General features: G+C 48.9%; 1 protein-coding gene across 6 annotated transcripts in view; it reads left to right on the top strand.

Annotated features, from left to right (window-relative positions):
* Positions 1-12,777: 12,777 nt before the first annotated feature.
* The window catches only part of ATXN3 (ataxin 3), a 616,356-nt gene continuing 608,424 nt past the window's right edge, over positions 12,778-20,709 (top strand). Inside the window, exon 1 of one of the 6 annotated variants that reach the window (XM_069637843.1) lies at positions 12,778-12,912. In XM_069637843.1, coding sequence (XP_069493944.1) covers positions 12,826-12,912 — 87 coding nt within the window. In that variant the 5' untranslated portion in view covers positions 12,778-12,825. Of the gene's footprint in view, positions 12,913-13,235; positions 13,255-20,709 lie in introns of those variants that run through there. The other 5 variants (XM_069637844.1, XM_069637849.1, XM_069637848.1 and 2 more) reach the window with 5 other exon arrangements.

The raw sequence follows: 20,709 nt of genomic DNA, 5'->3' as shown, positions 1-20,709 counted from the left end.
CCTGAGCTGGGATGGTGTCAGCTGCATCTCCCCGACCCATTGGGGGGGTGGCATAGGTTTCGCTGATTGGTCCTCCACACACTGGCCTCTTGGGCCACCCTGCACATCCTGGCCACGTCCCCTACCGCGGACACCTCTTGGAGGTCGGCCACCTTTGCCTCCCTTACCATTTGGTCGCCTCCCAACCATGGCACGGATGTTCTTGTGGTAATGGGAGGTGCAGTAAACAATTGTCCTGGGCAATTGGGGTGAAGGGGGCAGGGTACTAGATGGAATACGTACCCTAGTGCTCTATCAAGGCAGTCTGTGACCCCTGGAGGAAGATGATGGGTCACGCAATGTTCAGGCACCATGAAAACAAAATTTAACGTGCACGTGACCCCTGGTAGCCCACGTGCGTGGAATAAAGAACCTGCACTACGCTGTGGCACCCAGAAACACAAAAATAAGCGTACGCGTGGTACACCCAGGCTACAATAACCTCTGAATGGGTACGCGACACAAGGGGCAACCACAGTTCAAAAATAGGTGTGCAACTCACCGTCTGCCTGGAAAAAGAACGTGAAAAAGACGCACGTGTGCGCATTGGCAACACCCGGCCAAAAGAAGAATTGAACGTTGTCTGAGTATACAAGGAGTACAAACTGGAACCGTTGTGAAGTAATCGCGTGTGAACTGACAAGAAGTACAAGAATCACCCGCTCGCTCTCCACAAAAAACACGTACAAGAAAATGGCGTCCTACGCTTACCTTTTAACTCTTCCCACACGTCCCACGTCACTTACGTGCGTACGCGCTAAGGGCCTTTCCTCCAATTACACACAGTGACACCTGGACGTGGACTTTTTGCACGTGTAGAATCACTATGCACCCGTGTGGAGGGAAACACCCGTGCGTGTTATGTCACAAACGCGCTTACGCGCTAAGGGCCTTTCCTCGAATTACACACTGACATCCATTTTTTTCACGTGCCAAATCACTCCGCATCAAGCTGGCCACGCGACCACACACGGCAGACCACGCTCCTGCCCAGAAGGCCATTTTCCTGCCCCCCAGAGGTCCGAGCCCGCTCCCATCTGCCATCTGCTGCTGGCTGCCTGCTGGCCACGTGCCCTGCTATTTGGTGCCTGCACGTCAGCTATTTGCAGGGGTCCAGTTGCTGTGACCACCCCTGCTGCAACAGTAGACACCCGACTGAAGTTCCATCGCTCCACAGCCCAGCACCAGGACCCAGTTGCCCAACCACACCTGCCACAGGGGTTGCCATGTCGGGGGAAACACCATCGGAGTCCACTGGCAACCCCCAGCCAGAGAGGCAGAGGGCTACCAGCTTCAGTGCCGCAGAAGTTGGTATCCTGGTGGAGCAAGTCCTGGTGCATTATGATGCCCTCTTCGGAAGAGCATGCGCCGACAATGAAGGACGGAAGAGGATCTGGAAGGACATCGTGGCTGCCATCCACGTGGAGGGGGTGGCAGCCCGCGACATACAACACGTCCGGAAGCGCTGGGGGGACTTCAGATCCAGCACACTCAGAAAGGCCCGGGGCCTCTTGGAGAAAGCGCAGGCAGAGGGGTGCCGGGTCCGCCTTACCAACAACCAGATGAGGGTCCTGGAACATATACACCCAGCGCTCCACCTCCAGGTCCTTCAGAGGCAGACCCGTCTGGAGTCGAGTGGTAAGTGTCCACGGGTACTGATTGGACGCAGTGCATGTTGAGGTGTGCCAGGAGTGTGCAGCTTGGACATATGTCTGGAAAGCCCAATGTAGGGTTGTGTATGTGCAGGGACATGAGTCTACCGCATGTGAGTCCAGTCATGTGTGAGTCACATCAATGGTGTATGTGTTCAAATGCATGATGCACGGATGCATGTGGGGATGCACGCCTGTTTGCATTTCTGTGTATGTACTGTGGCATGGTTGTGGTGTGACATATGGATGCTGGTTCGTGCACGGTGTGCATGTGTGTGTTCGACATGTGTGCGAATGTGATACGCCATGGATGCATGTGACACAGACATATAGGAGTCTGATTGGCAGATGGGACATAGTTGGCGATGATTTCACTGTGACAGGTGGTGGAGATGTACAGATGCATGTATGTCTGGTGGTGTGTGTGCATGTGTTCGGCACTCCCCGTGTTGCATGTGACGTCAGGCTAACCTTTGAATGCTCATGCTGTTGTATGTGTATGGATGGTGCTGCCTGCAGCAACATTTCTGTTAATTTGTGCATGTGTGTGGGCATGCTATCTGTGAAGTTTGACACTGCCACTCATGTAAAACTGTCATGTGTGTATCAGACCATAATACAGTGCCCTGATGCCTGTGTTCTGTCTCTCTCTGTCTTCAGCGTCAACTGATGAGGAGGGCGGGGACGGTGCTGTGGAGCACAGGAGCAGGGACCCCACCGCCAGCCGGAGACGCAATGCCCAGCTCCCCTCCCGGGTTGTCATCTCTTCGCGGAGTGAGGAGTTTGGTGCCGCGTCCGCGGCTGCCGAGGGTAGGTCCAAGAGGCGGAGGCCGGAGGTGGACTCCTCGGCAGCAGAAGGGCCAGCTGAGACCCAACAGGGGCCTATGGAGGAAGATGGCACGGAGTCATCCAGGTTGGTGGGGGGTTTGGTTGAGCAGGAGGCCGTGGAAGGCCCACGCACGGGGCCTGGAAGGGGGCATTCCACTGTTGCTGGTGGTGCCGTCCAGGGGCAGGGACAGGAGGCAGCACAGGCTGCCGCAGAGGTGCCTGTGTGTAATCCTGTCCCCGATCCTGTGACTGCATCATCCCGCACCAGCAGGGATGCCTTTGTCCAGACCCGTTTTCAGGGAGGGGATGCGCGAACAACAACTGGCCTTCCTCTCCCTGCGGACGTGGCTATCCGGGACTGAGTTGAGCCTGTCCTGGCTGGGTTGGCGTTGCGTCAATGTGTCATTCAGGATGACGTGCAGGGTTCTCGTGTGGACAATGCGCATCATTTTGAATGCCTCATTGACCGCGTCGATCGACTAGGACGGGTCAGCAGTGCTGAGTTCCTCCATGTTCTGGAACTTCTATCGACCCTCTCCTCAACTGAACCCCCTATGCGCCAGTCGTCCTCCGTGCCATCTTCCTGCCCACGTATCACCTGGGAACCCTGTGGAGCTGGCCCTGACCCAGCGTCCAGGCTGGTGGAGGACACATCCCTGCCCACAGTCGGGAGTCGGAGGTCCAGAAGGGGTGACCACCCCAACAACTGGTCCCCGGCAGGAGGAGGACGTGCAGGCATCAACAGGCAGGGCACATGCACGGCAGCAGCAGGCTCAGGGTGGGAGCAATGATGGCTCAGGGCCATCAACATCACAGGGGCAGGCATCGGCCGGAGGGCAGGAGGACTCTGGATTGGGTGCGTCTTCCGTGTGACAGCGGTTGGGCCGGCAAATAGATGCGGAGCGGCGGAGGGCGGAAGAGGCACGGCTCACTATGGTCAGGGCAGAGAACTCCATGCGCAGGGCGTTGAGGCGGGCTGAGTGCCTCGAGGCAACTCGCAAGGAGTTGGAGGAGGCCACGGCTCCATCCCTGCAAGACCTCGGGGCCAGGGAAGAGGCCCGCCTCCAAGACGTTGAAGAGGAGTTCGATGGTGCCTTGGCCCGGGACATCAACAAGTGAGCTGTTGGACTTGCCCGCCGCCTATGTATATAGTTCTTTAGGGTTAGGTTTCCTTTGTTTTTTCTTCATTTTGGAGTTCATGGACTTTGCTCCACTTTATGTACAAAGTTATGTTTGTAGGATGTTTGTTAGGTTTCCTTTTGTTTGGGCATCATGGACCGTTTGGACTTGCAGTGTATATAGTTCCAGAATTATACATACTTTTGTTATTGTTACATTCCATGGATAATTTTTTTTAAAACCTTTTTTCATGTACATTATTTGAACATTGGATATGGATTTTTGTTTTACATTGGATTTTTTTTTTTTCTATTTCATCATTTCTTACTTGACAAGTTTGATATTTCATTATGTTTTTTTCATTCCGTATTTGAATACAAATATATATATTCATTATTGGTGTTGTGTACTGTTATTGGTTTTGTGCATGTCTCAATGAGCATTGACTCTGTCATATGTTGCCACTGTGTGGATCTGTTGTACATTTATGCATGGCTAAACCATAGGGTGGTTCTTTTGAGGCTCTCATGGCATGGGTAATTTGGGAGTGGGTGCAGTGGATGGTTGTGTGCTTGTACTGGGGGAGGGGGGATTTGTGTTGGCATTAGGCCCATGGGTCTGTTTTTGTCACGCACTCCACTCCCTCTCAGGGTCCCATTCCTCATCCCCGTGCCTCGAACACCCCTCGCCCTCTTGCCCGGTTCCGGGACTCACAGGTTGTCTCTTCCCCCCAGTTGCCACGGCGCCGACTGCCACAATGCTTGGGTCGGCATGCTCTTTGCACGTGGAGACGTCTACCTCCCTGGCGTCTTCCGTGGCGGCTGCTAGACCGACTTCTTCCGCGTCACATGACCACCGCCTTCCGTTCACATGTTTCTGGACTACACTCACGTGATGCGCTCGCGGGTCATGTGACTGGGAGGAAATAGCAGCGCCAGTATTTAAACGGCTCTATTGCGGGGCTTCGGTGCTTCACAGCTGTTTCTTCGGATTCCTGTACGGCGCTACATACCTTTTGTTTCACATCTTTTGGATCTTGACCTCGGATTTGTTTCACGGACTGGCATCGGATAATCCTTGGCTTTGGTACTTGCTTGTTGGATCATTATTACTTACACGGACTGCTTCACGGACTCCTACTACGTTCCGTCCTTCTTGTGCGGATTCTGGCATCAGGTGGGCCTGGCACTTGCAACCTTGCTGGGATACTTACATTCTGGAAGAACAGCCTTGCTGGGTCTCGGAACCTTCCCATAGGTCCAACCGCCACTCCACAGACACCTTTTGGTAAGACCGTTCCACTTACTTGTTGATTGGTTGTTGATACTCTTTTGGCTTGACACTTAACCGGTGTTTCCTTTACAGTGGTTCGGGGTTCCACGAGTACCGCATTTCCGGAAAGAACATCTCCCACCTGTGGCCTCAAAGGCGGCACAGAGAGTGACTTTGATTCTCTCTGTGCGGCACTTGTGGACAGAGGACTCTTCGGCTACACGACAGTCAAGACACAACAGTTTTGTTGGAACATGGGGTTTGGCGGGCCACGTATCTGGGGCTGCTGGCAGGTGCCCGTCAATGGGTGGGGGACATGAGTCGGGGCCTGCTGGCAGGTGCCCGTCAATGGTCGGTGGATGGGGGACATGAGTCTGGGCCTGCTGGCAGGTGCCCGTCTATGGTGGGTGGGGGACATGAGTCAGGGCTCACAAGTGCATGGTGCCATGTGGGCTGCCTGCAGGGCATGGTCAGGGGTGTAGGGTAGTCCCGTGCTGTCAGTATAGAAATATGAATACCTCTACTTTGTGACTGCAAATGCATTTTGGTGGCTGTGGGCCAACCGTCTCATGCACGATATGACAAAATATAGGTTTTCGAGTTTGCCAATGAACAGCCATTTTGATTTAACAAGATTTGCCATTTTGTTTTCTAACCATTGCTCATTGCTTTCTGTTCCTATTGCTTTGCAGTATATTTTCCGCTTACACTGCTCGACTGTAAAACATTGTTGTCTGTATGTGAAAAGGACAAGGCCGCAGGGCCGAGAGCATAACAAGAGTTCGCTGAAACACAAACGTAGGCAGCGCCAGGAAGAATGCCCGGCTCCCACCCGAATGTAGCCTTGAAGCAGAGCTGCAGGGCATTTAATCATTTCACAGCTGCCAGCCAGTCTCGTTATATGGTAGAATATGTTACAATAATACAGCTAAAGGCTTGAATTATGCTTTTCTTAAGGCCCCCCTTTGCTGAGCCCGCTAGAGCGTGTCGGCTCCCAGGACGCGAATAGCACCTGATAGATAGCAAGGTCCGGAATGCAACTCTCCCCCCCGTATGTAGCTCGCTTCCAAGAACAGAAGCGCTGTGTTCTATTCAACAACTGAAAGATGCCTTCGCACTCACAAATTGCAAATTGTTACTAGAATAGATGTTTGAAGGTGTCATAGTAGTCGGAGATGTCCATCATCACACCAAGTTCAAAGAAACCCAATAAATGGGGGGTGTTAAACATGTCGTAGCTGATTTTTTGATATGCATTTTGTATATATGTAACTGATGTACGTAATTCACTCTCTTGCGTCCCTCGAGGTCTAGAGATACACATCGCGGGGCGTGAGACCGAGTTGGCCAACTGAGACTTTTGCTTTGCAATAAACCCTAGCTTTGGGAATACAATCTCGTGTCTGGCGTATCTATCGTGTGTGGTGACTCGCCTTGTTTCCATAGATGTCAGGGTCCCCTAGCGGCCCCTTTCACTGCGGTGTGGGCTGCCTGCAGCCATGGGGAGGGGGAAAGGGCACACCCGGGAGGGTCCACAATGCCAAATTGCGCGTGAAACTCCCCGTGCACCCCCGAAATACACATACCCCACTGGCTGTAGCGAAATTGTGTGTAAAACACCCTGCGCTCCCCCGAAATACAGGTACCCCGCTCGCACAAGGTCTATCGGGTGTGATACGTCACGCGCACCCCCGAAATACACGTACCCCGCTGGCGCTAGCGAAATCGTGTGTAATACTCCTCGCGCTCCCCCAAAATACACGCAATTCGCTCGCACAAGGCATATCGCGTGTGAAAATCGCTGCGTACCCCTGAATACACGTAGCCCGCTTGTGCCAGGCCTATCGCGTGTGATAATCCCTGCGTACCCCCGGAATACACGTACCCTGCTCGCGCAAGGCCTATCGCATGTGATACTTCCCGCGCACCCCCGAAATACACGTACCCCGCTGGCGCTAGTGAAATCGCGTGTAATACTCCCCGCACTCCCCCGAAATACACGTACCCCGCTCACACAAGGCCTATCGCGTGTGAAAATCCCCGCGTACCCCCGGAATACACGTAGCCCGCTCGTGCAAGGGCTATTGCGTGTGAAACTCCCTGCGCACCCCCGAAATACACGTAGACCACTCGTGCTAGGCCTATCGCGTGTGAAACATCCCGCGTACCCCTGGAATACACTGAGGCACCCCATCCACCCTGGGCATGCCCCACAGGCAGCCCACTCACCCTCCCCATGCCCCGCAGGCAGGCCATCCACCCTGGGCATGCCCCACAGGCAGCCCACACCACAGGAGTACTTTTTCTACGCAATTTACATGGTGCGAGCGGGGTACGCGTATTCTGAGGGGTGCGTGAGTACATTTTCACGCGTTTTGGTTGCCGTGAACGGGGTATGCGCAGTATTTTCACATGATTACAGTGTAGCAGCCCTATAAACTGGTCCAGGGTTAGCACGGCCCTTTGCGCCGCATTGGGGATTTCAATGGCTTTTCCTTGCGCAAGGGGCGTTCTTGGGGGCGTAACTGGCGCTGCGGGATGTTTGCTGCGTCAGCACTCAAAATGGCTTGGAAAATCCATGAAAACGCAGTGCGTCAGAATGCTGTTTAGTGCATACGGCTGGTGCTCGCTGGTGCAAGCTCCCGCTCTGCGCTGCTCACGTGTGCTGCCTCTGCGCTGAAATCTACATGTTCTGAGCCCGAAAGAGGGAGACCAAAAGTGAATATTGTGCTAAAGTAATCCGAGCTCGAACAAGGGATAGCCATGGTCCGAGCCCAAACGAGGGAGACCAGTTGTGGACATGTGGTAAAAAGGGGTCCAAGCCTGAAGGAGGGAGATCCATGATGAATACTGGAAGCGAGAACTTGTGCATGTGAAAATCCTGATAAGAAAGGAACTTTGATGCTTGTTTGTTACGACAGACCCTGTGCAGTAAGAGACTGTCATTGGAAAGAAAGTTTTGGCAAAGGCCCTGATACCAGTGTTTTGAACTGTATCCTCGTGGCAGAGATTGCAGAGTGTGGGCGAAGCTCGAACGTGTCGCCTTGCCCTGTGTTGAAAACCTGGGGAAGGGAAGTCAACTGCTCAACTATCCTGACATTATTTCTTGAACACTTTTCTTATTGCATACACTATTGTCCCACACCATTTTGTATTTAGAAGTAAGGTTTGGCAATGAGTTTATTAATATATGCCCTTTTATTTTTACAGACTCGACTAGGACTGTGTTATTATTTGATGGTCGTAGCTTGCTCCCATCCTTAGATTTAGGTTTAGATAGCTGTTCAACCAACCCATTATAATTCAATAAACACCCTTGAACTGTGATCACTTGTGTCTTTCTTCAGTGTTTGATACCACGCCTTCCTTACAGGGCCCAGAGACCGATTTGCCTATTAGGCAACGCTAATAGTGCAATTCCTGCAGAGAGGAGGAGATCTATATGCATAAAAATCGACCCGAAGCTCAGTGAGCTAGCCACGCCTGAAGCATATGCAACGGCTAAGGGAAAGTTGTTTGGCGACTCCTTCATAAAGGAGCTAACGAGGTCTGCGAACTCCCATGCAGCCATTGACTAAGCTCAGGTGTCCCTGAAGCGGATCTTCGGCAAGCAGATTTTTGGTCGGGCTGGGAGAGGCACAGGCCGCTCTGCCAGCCGCTACAAATTCAACAGGTCCTACAATGACAGGAATCAATGGTAGCAAGACGGTAGAAGTACAACCTGTTCTTCCCTATGAGTGGAAGAGGAAGGGGATGGAGACAGGCAGATCATCAGCTCCAATCTAACACGGGTGAGGACAAGAACTCATGCACAAGAATTGAGCATAGAAGTTCCTGCGTTAGGCGGGAGATTAGCGCAATGCTTGGAGAGCTCGTATCACATATCACCAGCTGCTTGGGTTAAAAAGTTCAAGGTTTTCAAATAGATTTTCATACTCTACCAGTGCAAGAGAGATGGCCAAACAAATGGGTACAGAATGCAGCAGACAAGGCACTGCTAGACACAGAATTAAGAGGGCTGGAGCAGAAGGCAGCCACAGTACAGGTGGCAGATACGTTAGGAAGTTTCTTAAGCAACATGTTTTTGGTAAAAGGGCATCACAAACTAAGACCAGTCACACATCTAAGAGAATTTAACAGTTTTATAGGATACAGGCACTTCAAGATGGAGGAAATACACCTCCTACGAGACAGCACACAGCAAGGGGACTAGCTAGTCAGAATAGATCTCAAGGATACATACCTGACAGTACCTACTGCTTCAGAACAACAGAATTTTCTAAGATTCTGATGGATGGGTCAGATATGGGAATTCACATCGCTACCCTTCAGACTGGCGTCAGCTCTGTGGTGTTTCACAAAGTTGATGAAACCCGTGGTAACAAATCTGAGAGAACAGGGGGGTCAGACTGATCATTTACCAGGACAACAAATACATAATGTGTCAGGACAAGGTTTTGATCAAGGAACAGGTGGACAAACAGTAGATCATCTTCTACACCTAGGTTTTTTGGTGAACTGGAAGAAATCTCTCCTACAACCGGATCAGACCATGGAATTTCTGGGGTTCATGGTAGATATGGCAAAGGGGACGCTGAATCTCCCCCTGAACAAGGTGAACAACATTTAAAAAAAAGATGAGGAATACGCTGGTGAAAGAAGCGATGTCATTTTGAGAGATAGCCAGTCTAGTGGGACGCCTGACATCTTCAATATTTCCAGGACCACTCTGTTAGAGAGCCCTCCAAGGACTAAAGATACAAAATCTCAGGAGTGGCGTATCATACAAACAAACGGTGCCCCTACCGCAAGATGTGAGAGAGGAGCTAGAGTGATGGCTACAGCATATGGATGCATAGAACGGAAGAGCAATATTTGGCTCATCCCCGAACCTAATAATAGAGTCTGATGCCAGAAGATGGGGCTGGGGCGCACGATGCGGAGATGTGTTGACATGTGGCAGATAGACAGAGAAGGCGTTGAACCTTCACATGAACTGCCTAGACCACCTATGGGGTTTGTTCGCTTTGAAATGCTGGACACAGGAGAGGACTCAATGCTGCGTACTCCTCAAAATGGACGTGTCCGCAGTCCGTCACATAAACAGGCTAGGAGGCACGAGATCCAAAATGTTACCATTCTAGCGAAGGAATTCTGGCAATCATGCATCCAAACAGAGGTGTCAGTGATGGCAGAATATCTTCCAGGCAGTCAGAACGAGGTAGCCGACTAGAACTCCAGATTCCTCAGGGATGCCATCGATAGGAAGCTGGACGAGAGTATTCCAGAACTTGATGGCGAGATGGGGTCCATATCAGACAGACCTATTTGCATTGATGTTGAACAGACAAATACCTTGTTCTTTAGTTGGAGACCAGACACCAAAGCGGAAGCGATAGACGCATTCCTCCAGACCTGGGGTCCGAACAAAGAGAATGTGTTCCCGCCATTCTCAATGATAGCGCGGACGCAGGCCCAAGTGAGGAGACAAAAGGTATCCATGATCCTAATAACAATGGATTGGAGAGGTCAGGCGTGGTTCCCAAATCCGTTAGAGATGTCACACGACAAACGGATAGCTCTGCCGAGGTGCAAGCTGATTGTGAGGGATGCCTCAGGAAAGAGCCACCCACTGGTGAAAACAGGCAGCCTCAGTTTCATTGCGTGGTCCATTTCGGGAGATCCTGGTGTAGGCCAGGACTATCGATCGAGGCTGAACATATCATCAAGGAATCCTGGGCTCCAGGGACCTGGAAAGCATACAGGTCAGCATGGTCAACCTGGCATAGCAGGTGTATGGAAAGGAACGCACATCCTTCTGGAACAGATGTGGTGCACATAGCCAATTTCTTAGCACAGCTGGCGGCACAAGGTTTGCATACAGAACCATTAATGCGGCCCATTCAGCGATATCTGCAGCCCACCCGAAGGTAGAAGTGCTGTCAGTCGGGAAACACTTGTTGATATGCAGATTGCTGAAGGGTGTTAGATTCCTTAGGCCTCAGAGGGAGAAGTATGACCAAGTGTGGTACGTAGATAAGGATTTGAGAATGTCCATAACATGGCTTGACAACAGCGAACTAACCAGGAAAGCATGATCAGCCAAAGTCACAATTCTTCTATGTCTTTTGTCATGCAAGAGGGCTACTGATGTGAGAGAGTTAGAGGGCTACTGACGTGAGAGAGTTAGAAGTTAACAGGAAATCATTATCCCTGTCAGGGATAACTTTTTATAAAACGAGAAGAACAAAAACGAATTTGAGATCTGTGGCTTATAAATCTTTCCTGGATCAGCCTAAATTATGCTCAGTGCATGTATATCTGCGTACGAAAACATGACGAAAGACCTGCGTGCCACAGGGACTCAGCTGCTCATTGCACTAAAGAAACCCTTCAGGGCAGTAGCGCTGGAAACTCTGGCAAGATGGGTGATTAGCCAAATAATTATTGATATTGAGTGCTATGGCACCCATTCACTGAGGGGAGAGATAGCCTCTAAAGCTTTTAATGTGGGAGCCGACTGGAGAACCTTATGTAAGCGATGGACTGGTCAAATGAATCGACATTCAAAACATTTTATTTCAAACCAGTCGAAAAGGTTGCAATGTTGGCGGTAAGTAAGCTTTGAACAAGCATAATCCGAGCCTCCTGGTCTTGACTGAGGATTCAGATTTTCAACACAGACGTTACAGAAAGTCATAATTCTATTAAAGACAGAGAGGTGAAGGATTATCCTACCCTAGTAATCTCAAACAATGATAAATGATGCATGCTAATATTATGATGCAATTCTGTTATGCAAATGTTATTATGTCACAGTTACCCGCCCGAATAGACCAAATGTTCGAGATATTGTTCATGTTGCAGGTTCCATGATGGATAACAAACTGACCGGGACGTGAATATTGCCTTGGAGGTGCATGTCAGTTAGCGTTTACCCGTTGGGATGCAAAAGTTGAGCGGACTAGCAAAAGAAAGAGGAGGATTTAAGATGGTGGATAGTGTTTATAGAACTGGTTATGAACTATCGGTTGAGTAAGGTTACATGTTTTGAAAGACCCATAACAATAAGGACTACCAAAGACTCAAACTACGTGGGGATTGCAGGTTTTTTCGCTTTGCTGTGATAATGTTTATTGTTAATGATGCTGCTTGAGAAAGTAAAGATGAGAGCAAAGCATAACCCTTCATCTCTGTGTCTTTGGTAGAATTATGACTTTCTTTAAAGTATGTGCTCAAAATCTGAATTTCTCAACACTTAAGAATGTTGTAGAAGCGTCTCTGCCATGATAGTCCCCTTAAAAGTTCTATAACGTTTAAGCAAATGTAATCTTGCTTATGATTTTTTTTTTTAATCATTTAACTTAAAAAGAGTTTTATAAACTTGTGATGACGGGTTTCTAGGCAACAGAGTCATTCCTGTCTGCCAAGAATTGGAACCTGTCCTTAGGTGTTAGTGTGTCCCAGACATCTAGTCTCTTACACACGACCAGCCTGCTTCAGACTATTTCAGGTGCTGGTGCTGCAACACATTGTAAAGCAAGGTAAAAGATGACTTAAGTTATGGCACATATACCAAAGCTATTGGCATTCAACAGACAAGCGCAACATTAAAACTATTGTTAGTTAACGTTTTAAATACTTTTATATAAATGCTATATTTAGTGAGTATAATTTATGGAGACGTTTTTGAAAAAGTATATTGTTTCGCCATCTCCCTACTTACGAAGATACATATTTCCGGGATGGCGAATATTCTCTAACAAGTGCAGGCAACTGAATCCTGGCTGTCGCAAATGATGTCCTACTTTTGTGTCAATGTCGCAGTCACGGCCAGCTAAAACATCGAACGTGCCGCACGTGACTGAAAGATCACCTGCCGCCACTGATTCATCACGTGGTCGAGATGACTTGAATGATTGGAGCAACACTGGGTCACGTGAGGGATGACGGGTGTCAGTGCTCGAAAGAAACAAACATGGAGGCCGTGTTTCATGAGAAAGTGAGTCCCGGGGGGTTGCTGTAAGGACTAGGGGAGGGTGTCATGTTTGCCCCGCCTAGTTCTTGGCAGAGAGTAAGAAAATCAGTATGTTGTCTGGTCGAAAACAGTCATTATGTCGGGGAGTTGTTTGTTAGCGACAACCGTGAGATTTCAGGGCGTGTGCCACGAAAGGTGGTGGCTGTGATCTGCTGCTGGCATGCTGCAAAGTCTTAAACGTAAAGCTGGGGACTGTTTAGTTACAGGAAGTGACGTCGGAGCACGTGAAGTCGCAGCAATGCCATTATAGCCTTTTCTAGTTCAGGGGGATTTATTTGCCGGTCCTTGGGACACATTCCTTGAGTGGTAATTTTGCATATTTGTTCTTATGCCGCACAATAGCAATTATTGAGGAGGGAATACTAAGTTCCAATAAACTAAGTAATATCCGTTACGCCCTGACCGTCTACCTTATTCCAGTGTTTACACATAAGTGACAGTAACCCACTTCGTCTTCTTTTATTTAACCAAGTGCCACTCCTTTTTCCAATTTGTACGATAAGCCCAATCAAGGGTAACTCATACCTTCAAGTTGCAAGCTACTAGCCAACCATAAAGTCATTGGCTACCTCAATTATACAAACACCATTTCGTATGTGCTAATCGTAAGTGCTAAGAGTCCATTATCGCTAGCCAATGGCGAATGCCAATTTCGCCTGCCCCAATATCCACCATTGAGCTGACTGGGCTTCAGACGCCCTCCATCCCCTTAAATTTGGGTCTATGTGGACTTGACCTAGCTGACCTAAAGAGCCGTGGCCCGCAGAACAGGTGACAGGTTTTAAATGCACCTGGGATTTTCTGTTAACAAAGGGCTGGCAATTACTAACATAAAAAATGTTATTGTTAGCCCCTGCATTCATATGCATAATTTTTTAGGCAATTGAAATTGTGATGCGGGTTTAGTACTTGCATGCTTAGAGGAGTGATTGGAAGGGTAGAGTGGGGACAGGAGATTGCTCGTTCTCACAGCAGTCCTTAAGTGGCTGCTTTCAGAGGTAAAGGATTGAGTTAACTGCTTATAACATCGAACTGCACTAGAATAGTCTCATTAGAAGTTTGAAGACCGCCCCTCTCCCAACATTTGAAGGGCTAGCCCCTGTTTCCATGCCACTGCTTGAAATTTGGGTTTCGTTGTGCCCCCGATATGCCTAAATTACATTTTGTTCTGCCTATAGACGGGGACCTGGGTGTGAATCTGTACTACATTCTGCTTTGTTCAATCCTTTTGCCGCTGGGCTTCAAGTGGCAACACTTTGTGCTCTCCTGGTCTGGCATCCACTCTAGGGCAGTTTAGGTCAGACGCTCAGGTGAGATGGTCTGCTGTGGGAGGTGGTTCGGAAGGCACTCCACTTTTCCTTAAGGGCTCATCAGTCTGCGCCGCGTGGAGCCGTTCTAATGGCTATGTTGGTTTGTGCTTTGCGGAGCTCTTACTGCATGTGTGGTGTGACCAGATGTTTGTAGTGTACGTCTGGAAGGCTATTATTTGTTGAAAGTTGAATACCTTGTAGTTATTTTATTTCACTTGTGAGGGAGATATAGTGCTTGCTGTATGTCTTGAGCCAGGGTGTTTTGTGACTAAGTCTGTTGTTGTTGCAGGCCTAAGTCTACGGAACAACCTCGGGGGGGAAAAAGGTGACCTGGATGAGTGCATATATTTAAAATGGCACTAAAAAGAGAGACGTAAGGGGAAAGGAAGGTTCAATAGGTACATCTTGCCGCCCTTTACATCAACATATATAGTTCTTTTCTTCATCACGTCTGAGTCCTTTCGGGAGGCATAGTTCAGCCAGGGAGTGACAATGGTGAAGTCCTGATGCGCATCACAGATTATATGGGTTTTGAGCAGGGCGCTGCCGCAGTGGCAGACCATCCCGGCCCAAAGACTACACCCTCACAGTTCATGACTTGAAGATGGAAATGACCATGATTGCAGAGATTAAGGATGAGGTGCTCAAGAATTGGTTGGAAATGGACAGGATTGTGGTTCGTAGGTTCAGGGTCAAGCTGTGTCCACATAAGAGTGAAGATGCTTCTTTTCCACATTGATTCCCGATTGATACTATTTTCTATGCCTGGGGCGCCGCTTGTCCATTGTTCTAAAAGAAGTGGCAGTGCAGAATGCTGTTAATATGGCTGAGTCAGCATTGAAGACAATATATGCAAGGCCCTTTTGTTTTTCTGCACTAGTACCTGTGCTTCTACTGCAGAGATGGCGATATGGGACTTCAGAAAGTTATTGAAGTCTGTGGAGACGGGTTGTGCTTCTATTCTGACTGTCTTGAAGTCCAAGTTAGAGCTATTGACAAATGTGGCATGAATGAGTGTGTCCTAGCACCATTCATATCCTCCTTTACATCAGGGATTCTGCCAGCAAACCTAAGATATGCCTGGGTAGCACCACTCTAGACCCTGACCCTACCAACTACCGCCCCATAACAACTGTAACTTTCCTGCTGAAAATACTGGATCGAGCAGCATATTTACAATTCCAACAGCACCTCGAATCCCACAACCTTCTAGGCTTTTTGCCAATCTGGCTTCAGACCAGGCCACAGAACTGAATCAGTCCTCCTTGATTTAAAAAATCAACGCGTCAGCGAATGCAAAGATGCTGGAAAGTTAGCCCTCCTCTTACTACTGTCAGCCACCTTTTGACTTGGTGGATCACCAAATACTCTGCCAGCACATCCACTCGTCGGCCCATTTCTCATCTGAGGCTCCTACTTGGTTCACCTCCTTCCTCTCCAACAGAACTATGAGAGTCTTTTCCACATCTGCCTCCGCCTCTCGACACCTGTCTCCTGTCGGGTCCCCCCAGGATCTTGCGTATCTCCCACATTATATGACCTCTTTACCAAGCCTCTCTTCGACCTACTCGACATGCAAGGAATCTCCTTCATAAATTATGCTGATAACACTGTTACTCCTTCCCATAACGGGCGACTACTACGCAGACTCTTTCACATCAGTGTACTATCCAAGCTTGGATGGCGACCCACATGCTGTGCCTCATCGATGAGAAAACTGAGCTGCTTTTGGTCGGCTCTCAAACACTTCTAAATAAACTATACTCGGCATATAAATACTTCAACATTGATGGTATCTCCATCCAGGTTTCCAAAAATGTAAAAACTCTTGGGGTGTATCTTGACTCCACCCTCTCGCTCTCTAGGCAAGCCAATGCGGTTGCCTCCTCAGCAGCATACACTACACAACTTTTATATGCCTGCAGACCATTCCTATCAACAGAAAGCTGCCTCACTATTGCAAGAGCCCTCCTAGTTTCCAGATTGGACTATTGCAACGCCTTCACAGGCACATATGCTGGGAACATCACACACTTCAAATTATACAAAACAATGCTCTAAGGGCTGCTTTGAACATAGCAAAAAAAGCATATCTCCCAAGCCCGAAGAGATGAACAGTGGTTGCCAATCCGAAAGCGTATTCGCTTCAAAACCCCATAACTCACAAATGCATCTCTAATTCCGCCCCAAGATATCTTGCAGACAAATTCACCAAAACCTTTGCCACCAGACTCGCACGATCGTCCCACACACAAATTGCCTCATCACCCCCAGATTTTGACTGAGAAGAGCAGGAGGGCCCAGCTTCCCTGCAATCGCCGCCAAGAACTGGAATGCACTACCACCAGTCTTGAGACTGGAACATTTCTACTGGGCCTTCCGTAACCAGCTCAAAACGTTACTCTTTTCCCCAAGAAACCTAAAGACTCAGACGCTTCCACTTACATCTAACTTGACTAATGTTTTGCCATAATGCTACAATGTAACCTGTCAATCTATCCATATCTGTAACCAGCTCCTTGATGCCTGAGGGTTTAATGTGCTATAAATAAATAATGGCGTTAAGTCCTGGTCAAAAGTTCTGTGGGCGGCATATAGGGCTGCTCGAATTTGCATGCCAGAGATTGGCCTTTGGATAGTCATCAACAAAATATGACAAGATACTGTTTGGACAGATGTTTTGAGGACACTCTTGAAGACAAAGTTCGTAGGATGTTAAAGGCTGATAAACATGTAGTAGTCCATATCATTTGCACTCGCCACTACAGTTGGCGAGTCATTTACTCTTGGCGAATAGGAAATTGTGTGTGTGTTTACACTTGCACATAGCTTGTTACTTTTGTATACCTGGCCAGTAACATGAGACTTGAATGTATTACTTCTGCATGCAAACTGTGCAAGAAGTCTGACATAAAGTTTAACACGATGTTTGGGGTTCATAGAGAAGTGCAACATCCCAGTCGTCCAGCAAAGGTGGCTTTAAGCTCATCTACAGATCTAAGCAGAATTTTCTTCAAAAGGCAGGTAAGCCTTTCTTCATGTGATCGGGGCGCGAGACCCCTTGAGGGCATGACTGGTTCTCTCTTTGGACTCTTTCGTAAACGGAAGTGTTTGTAGGCGTGTGCAAGGACCACTTTTAATGCCTGCCAGTTCCTTCAGGTCTTATTCCAACTCCCTTCCAAAGGGCAAGGCCACTGATTCATCTCATGGTCTTAGAACTGCGGAACAAAGGTGCGCTGTCAGAGATTCATTATCTTTTTATTGTATGGAAATTGGGAATTACGAATATTTGTTTGAGAAAATAAATGATTAACATACTTCAAAAAAGTACATGTAAAGTTGGCCCCAAAAATGCAATTTTTCAGATACCATATTGGATGTTCAAAATAACATTTCAAATCTTCTACGTGCATCTTCCATGCATACACGTTCTATGAAGAATAGCTTACCATATTTAATTTGTGGATGGAAATCATACTTCTTTAGAATCCACGTCAAACAGTTCCTTTTGAAATCGTACAAAGAAAGTCAATGTGAGAGTATATGATGATTCAACCATCAAACAAGCTATCACAAGAATGTCATCTAGTACCCAACGGTCCTGAGCGGAATATAAGAATGATTCTATAATGCACTGGGTACTCTTGGTCAGTACACGAACGTCCAGAATCAGCAGTATTGTATGTAAATATTGGTATTTTTTTTACAGCTTAATCCAATTCTTGCTGCCTTCAGTTAATTGGGCAATATTTTATGCTTGCATTCTAAATGGAGAGGCCGAACATATTGATTTCTCAAAGCGAGCCATATCAAGTGTTTGGAAAACTTAAGGGAAGATTACGTGAGCAAGCTCTTACCTCCCTCTTCCTCATGCTAGCTTTGCCCAGAATCCCAAATGATATGATTGAGGTTTGGGACTCCGTCATTGGACTAAGTTGCCTATCTGCCGAATGTCCAGTTTCCCAGATTTTTCTTCAGATTCTAGTGTCGGTGATATGATATATGGCATTTGTAACGCGCCTATACACAAGTGTTTCAAGGCGCGACGAGGCAGGGGGGCAACAAGGGGAGAACAGACAATGATCCTACTGGGCCACGTTTCATTCAGATCGCGCAAGTGCAAGGGTAGGGGGACTGGGAAAAGTGCAAAGGGAAGGGGAGAGGGGAAGTGCAGTACATGGTTAGTAGAATACAAGATAATAGGGCCAGCTGGTGGCAAGTGCAAGGAGAGTGCAGTACATGGTTAGTAGAATACAAGATAATAGGGCCAGCTGGTGGCAAGTGCAAGGAGAGTGCAGTACATGGTTAGTAGAATACAAGATAAATAATAGGGCCAGCTGGTGGCAAGTGCAAGGTAAGTGCCGGGAGAAGGGGCTGTAGGATACAGAGACAGTCCCGTAGTGCAAGTAAGCATTACAGTGAAGAGTGGCAGAGCCAAGGACCGAGATCGGTGAGTGGCCAGTTGCAGATTCAGTGCAGGTTCAGTGATTTTAGCAGGAGAGAGAGGGAGAGAAAGCAGAGGCAAAGAGGAAGGTTTTGAGGTGCTTCCGGAACCGGAGATGGTTCTTAAGTTTCAGGGAGGCAGGAAGGCTGTTCCAGAGGGAGGCCCCTGCTGTGGAGAGAGATCTACCCCCAGCTCGTTGCTTGGAGAAGCGGCTGACCCTGAGGTAGTTGGAGGCGGATGAGCGAAGAGCTCGAGAAGGAAGATATTTAGGAAGAGAGAGTTGAAGGTATTTTGGCCCAAGGCCCCAGAAGGCCTTGTGGACAATGCAGAGGGTTTTGAACTTAATCCTCGCAGCCACTGAGAGCCAGTATAGCGATTTCAGTCCTGGAGAGATAGGGTCCCTGGGCTTGAGGCCAAGGACAAGTCTTGCAGTCCTGTTCTGGATGCGTTGCAAAGGGCGGAGAGTAGAGGCAGGAAGATTTAGATAGAGTCCAGCTTCGAGAGAACCAGGGCTCTGGAGACAGTGAGCTTTTGGGGGAAGGAGAGGAAAGGCAGGATACCTCTGAGGAGGTGTAGCTGGTAGTGTGACTTCTTAGAGACGTCAGATATGTGTGGAGAGAAAGAGAGTGTGGAGTCGAAGATGACCCCAAGGTTTTTTGCCTTGCAGGAAGAGGGCCAAGCGAGGCCGGCCAGAGAGCTGCAGGGAAGGAGGGAGTGGGTGTGCCGATAAGTAGAATCTGTCTTACTGGCATTAAGGCAGAGGTCGTTGGCGGCACACCATTCCTGGATAGCAGAAAGACAGTCAGAGATGAGGGAAGGGGAAGAGGAGGCAGAGGGTAGCCTGAAAATGAGCTGGGTATCATCCGCATAGCACTGAAAGTTAGGACAGAGAGCGGCGATGCGGTGAGCAAGAAGTGCCAGGTACTGGTTGAACAGCCAGGGGGAGAGGTTAGATCACTGGGCGACACCACAGGTAGAGAAAAAGATGTCAGAGAGGAAGGAACCCAGTTGGACCTGGGAGGGTCGATTGGAGAGGAAGGAGGTCAGCCACGCCAAAGCCTGACCAGTGATACCCAGGTTATCACGGAGACGGTTGAGCAGGATGGTGTGGTTGACAGTGTCAAAGGCAGAAGAGACGTTGAGCAAAATGAGAACACAAGGGGTGTTAGAGTCAAGGTTTGAGAGCAGGTCCTCACGGATGTTCAGGAGAGCAGTTTCCGTGCTTCTGGCAGCTCTGAAGCCAGACTGATGGTCATGAAGACTACCAACAGATTCAGCATGGAGATTAAGCTGGGAGATGGCCAGTTTCTCCAGGAGCTTGCCCAGGAAGGGAGTGATAGAGTTTGGGTGATAGTTAGCTGGGCAGGAGGGGTCGGAAGAGGGTTTCTTAAGAAGGGGGTGCACAAAGGAGTGCTTGAGGGGGGATGGGAAGACTCCAGAGGCGAAGGAGTGTTTGCAGAAGGCAGCCAGGGCAGGCGCCAGGGAGTCGATGTGGTCCTTGATAGTTTTGGAGGAGCAGGGGTGGACCTGTTTTGACGAGATTTTCATAGATCGGACTTGTCTCGAAACCTCGTCGGCAGAAAAAAGGGGAAAGGCAGAGAAGGAGGGAGGAGAGGTGGCTGCAGAAGGGCCAGAGGGAGAGCAGGGAATAGAGGGGAGGTGATAGGAGGAGAGTGAGGACAGGATGTCCTGAGTTTTTGAAATGAAGTGAGAGGCCAGTGCCGAGCAGAGGGCCTTGGAGGGGACTGGAGAGGTGGAGACTGCAGCAGGGGTGGCCAGCTCCTTGCAGATTTTAAAGAGTTCAGCCGAATTGTTAGATGCCGCAGAGATGCGGGCTTGGATAAGGGCTCTCTTCTTAGTGAGAACGGAGAGCCGGTATTGCCTTTGGAGCAGGCGGCAGGCCAGTTTGTCAGAGGATGAACATGAAGCACGCATCTCCTCTCTGCCACCCTGCACTTGCGTTTAAGAGTGACGAGATCCGAGTCGTACCAGGAGTTAAATTTGGCT

Source organism: Ambystoma mexicanum, chromosome 14 (assembly GCF_040938575.1).
Source record: "Ambystoma mexicanum isolate Mex_15411 chromosome 14, UKY_AmexF1_1, whole genome shotgun sequence".
NCBI lineage: Eukaryota > Metazoa > Chordata > Amphibia > Caudata > Ambystomatidae > Ambystoma > Ambystoma mexicanum.
This window is presented reverse-complemented; position numbering and strand designations above follow the sequence as displayed.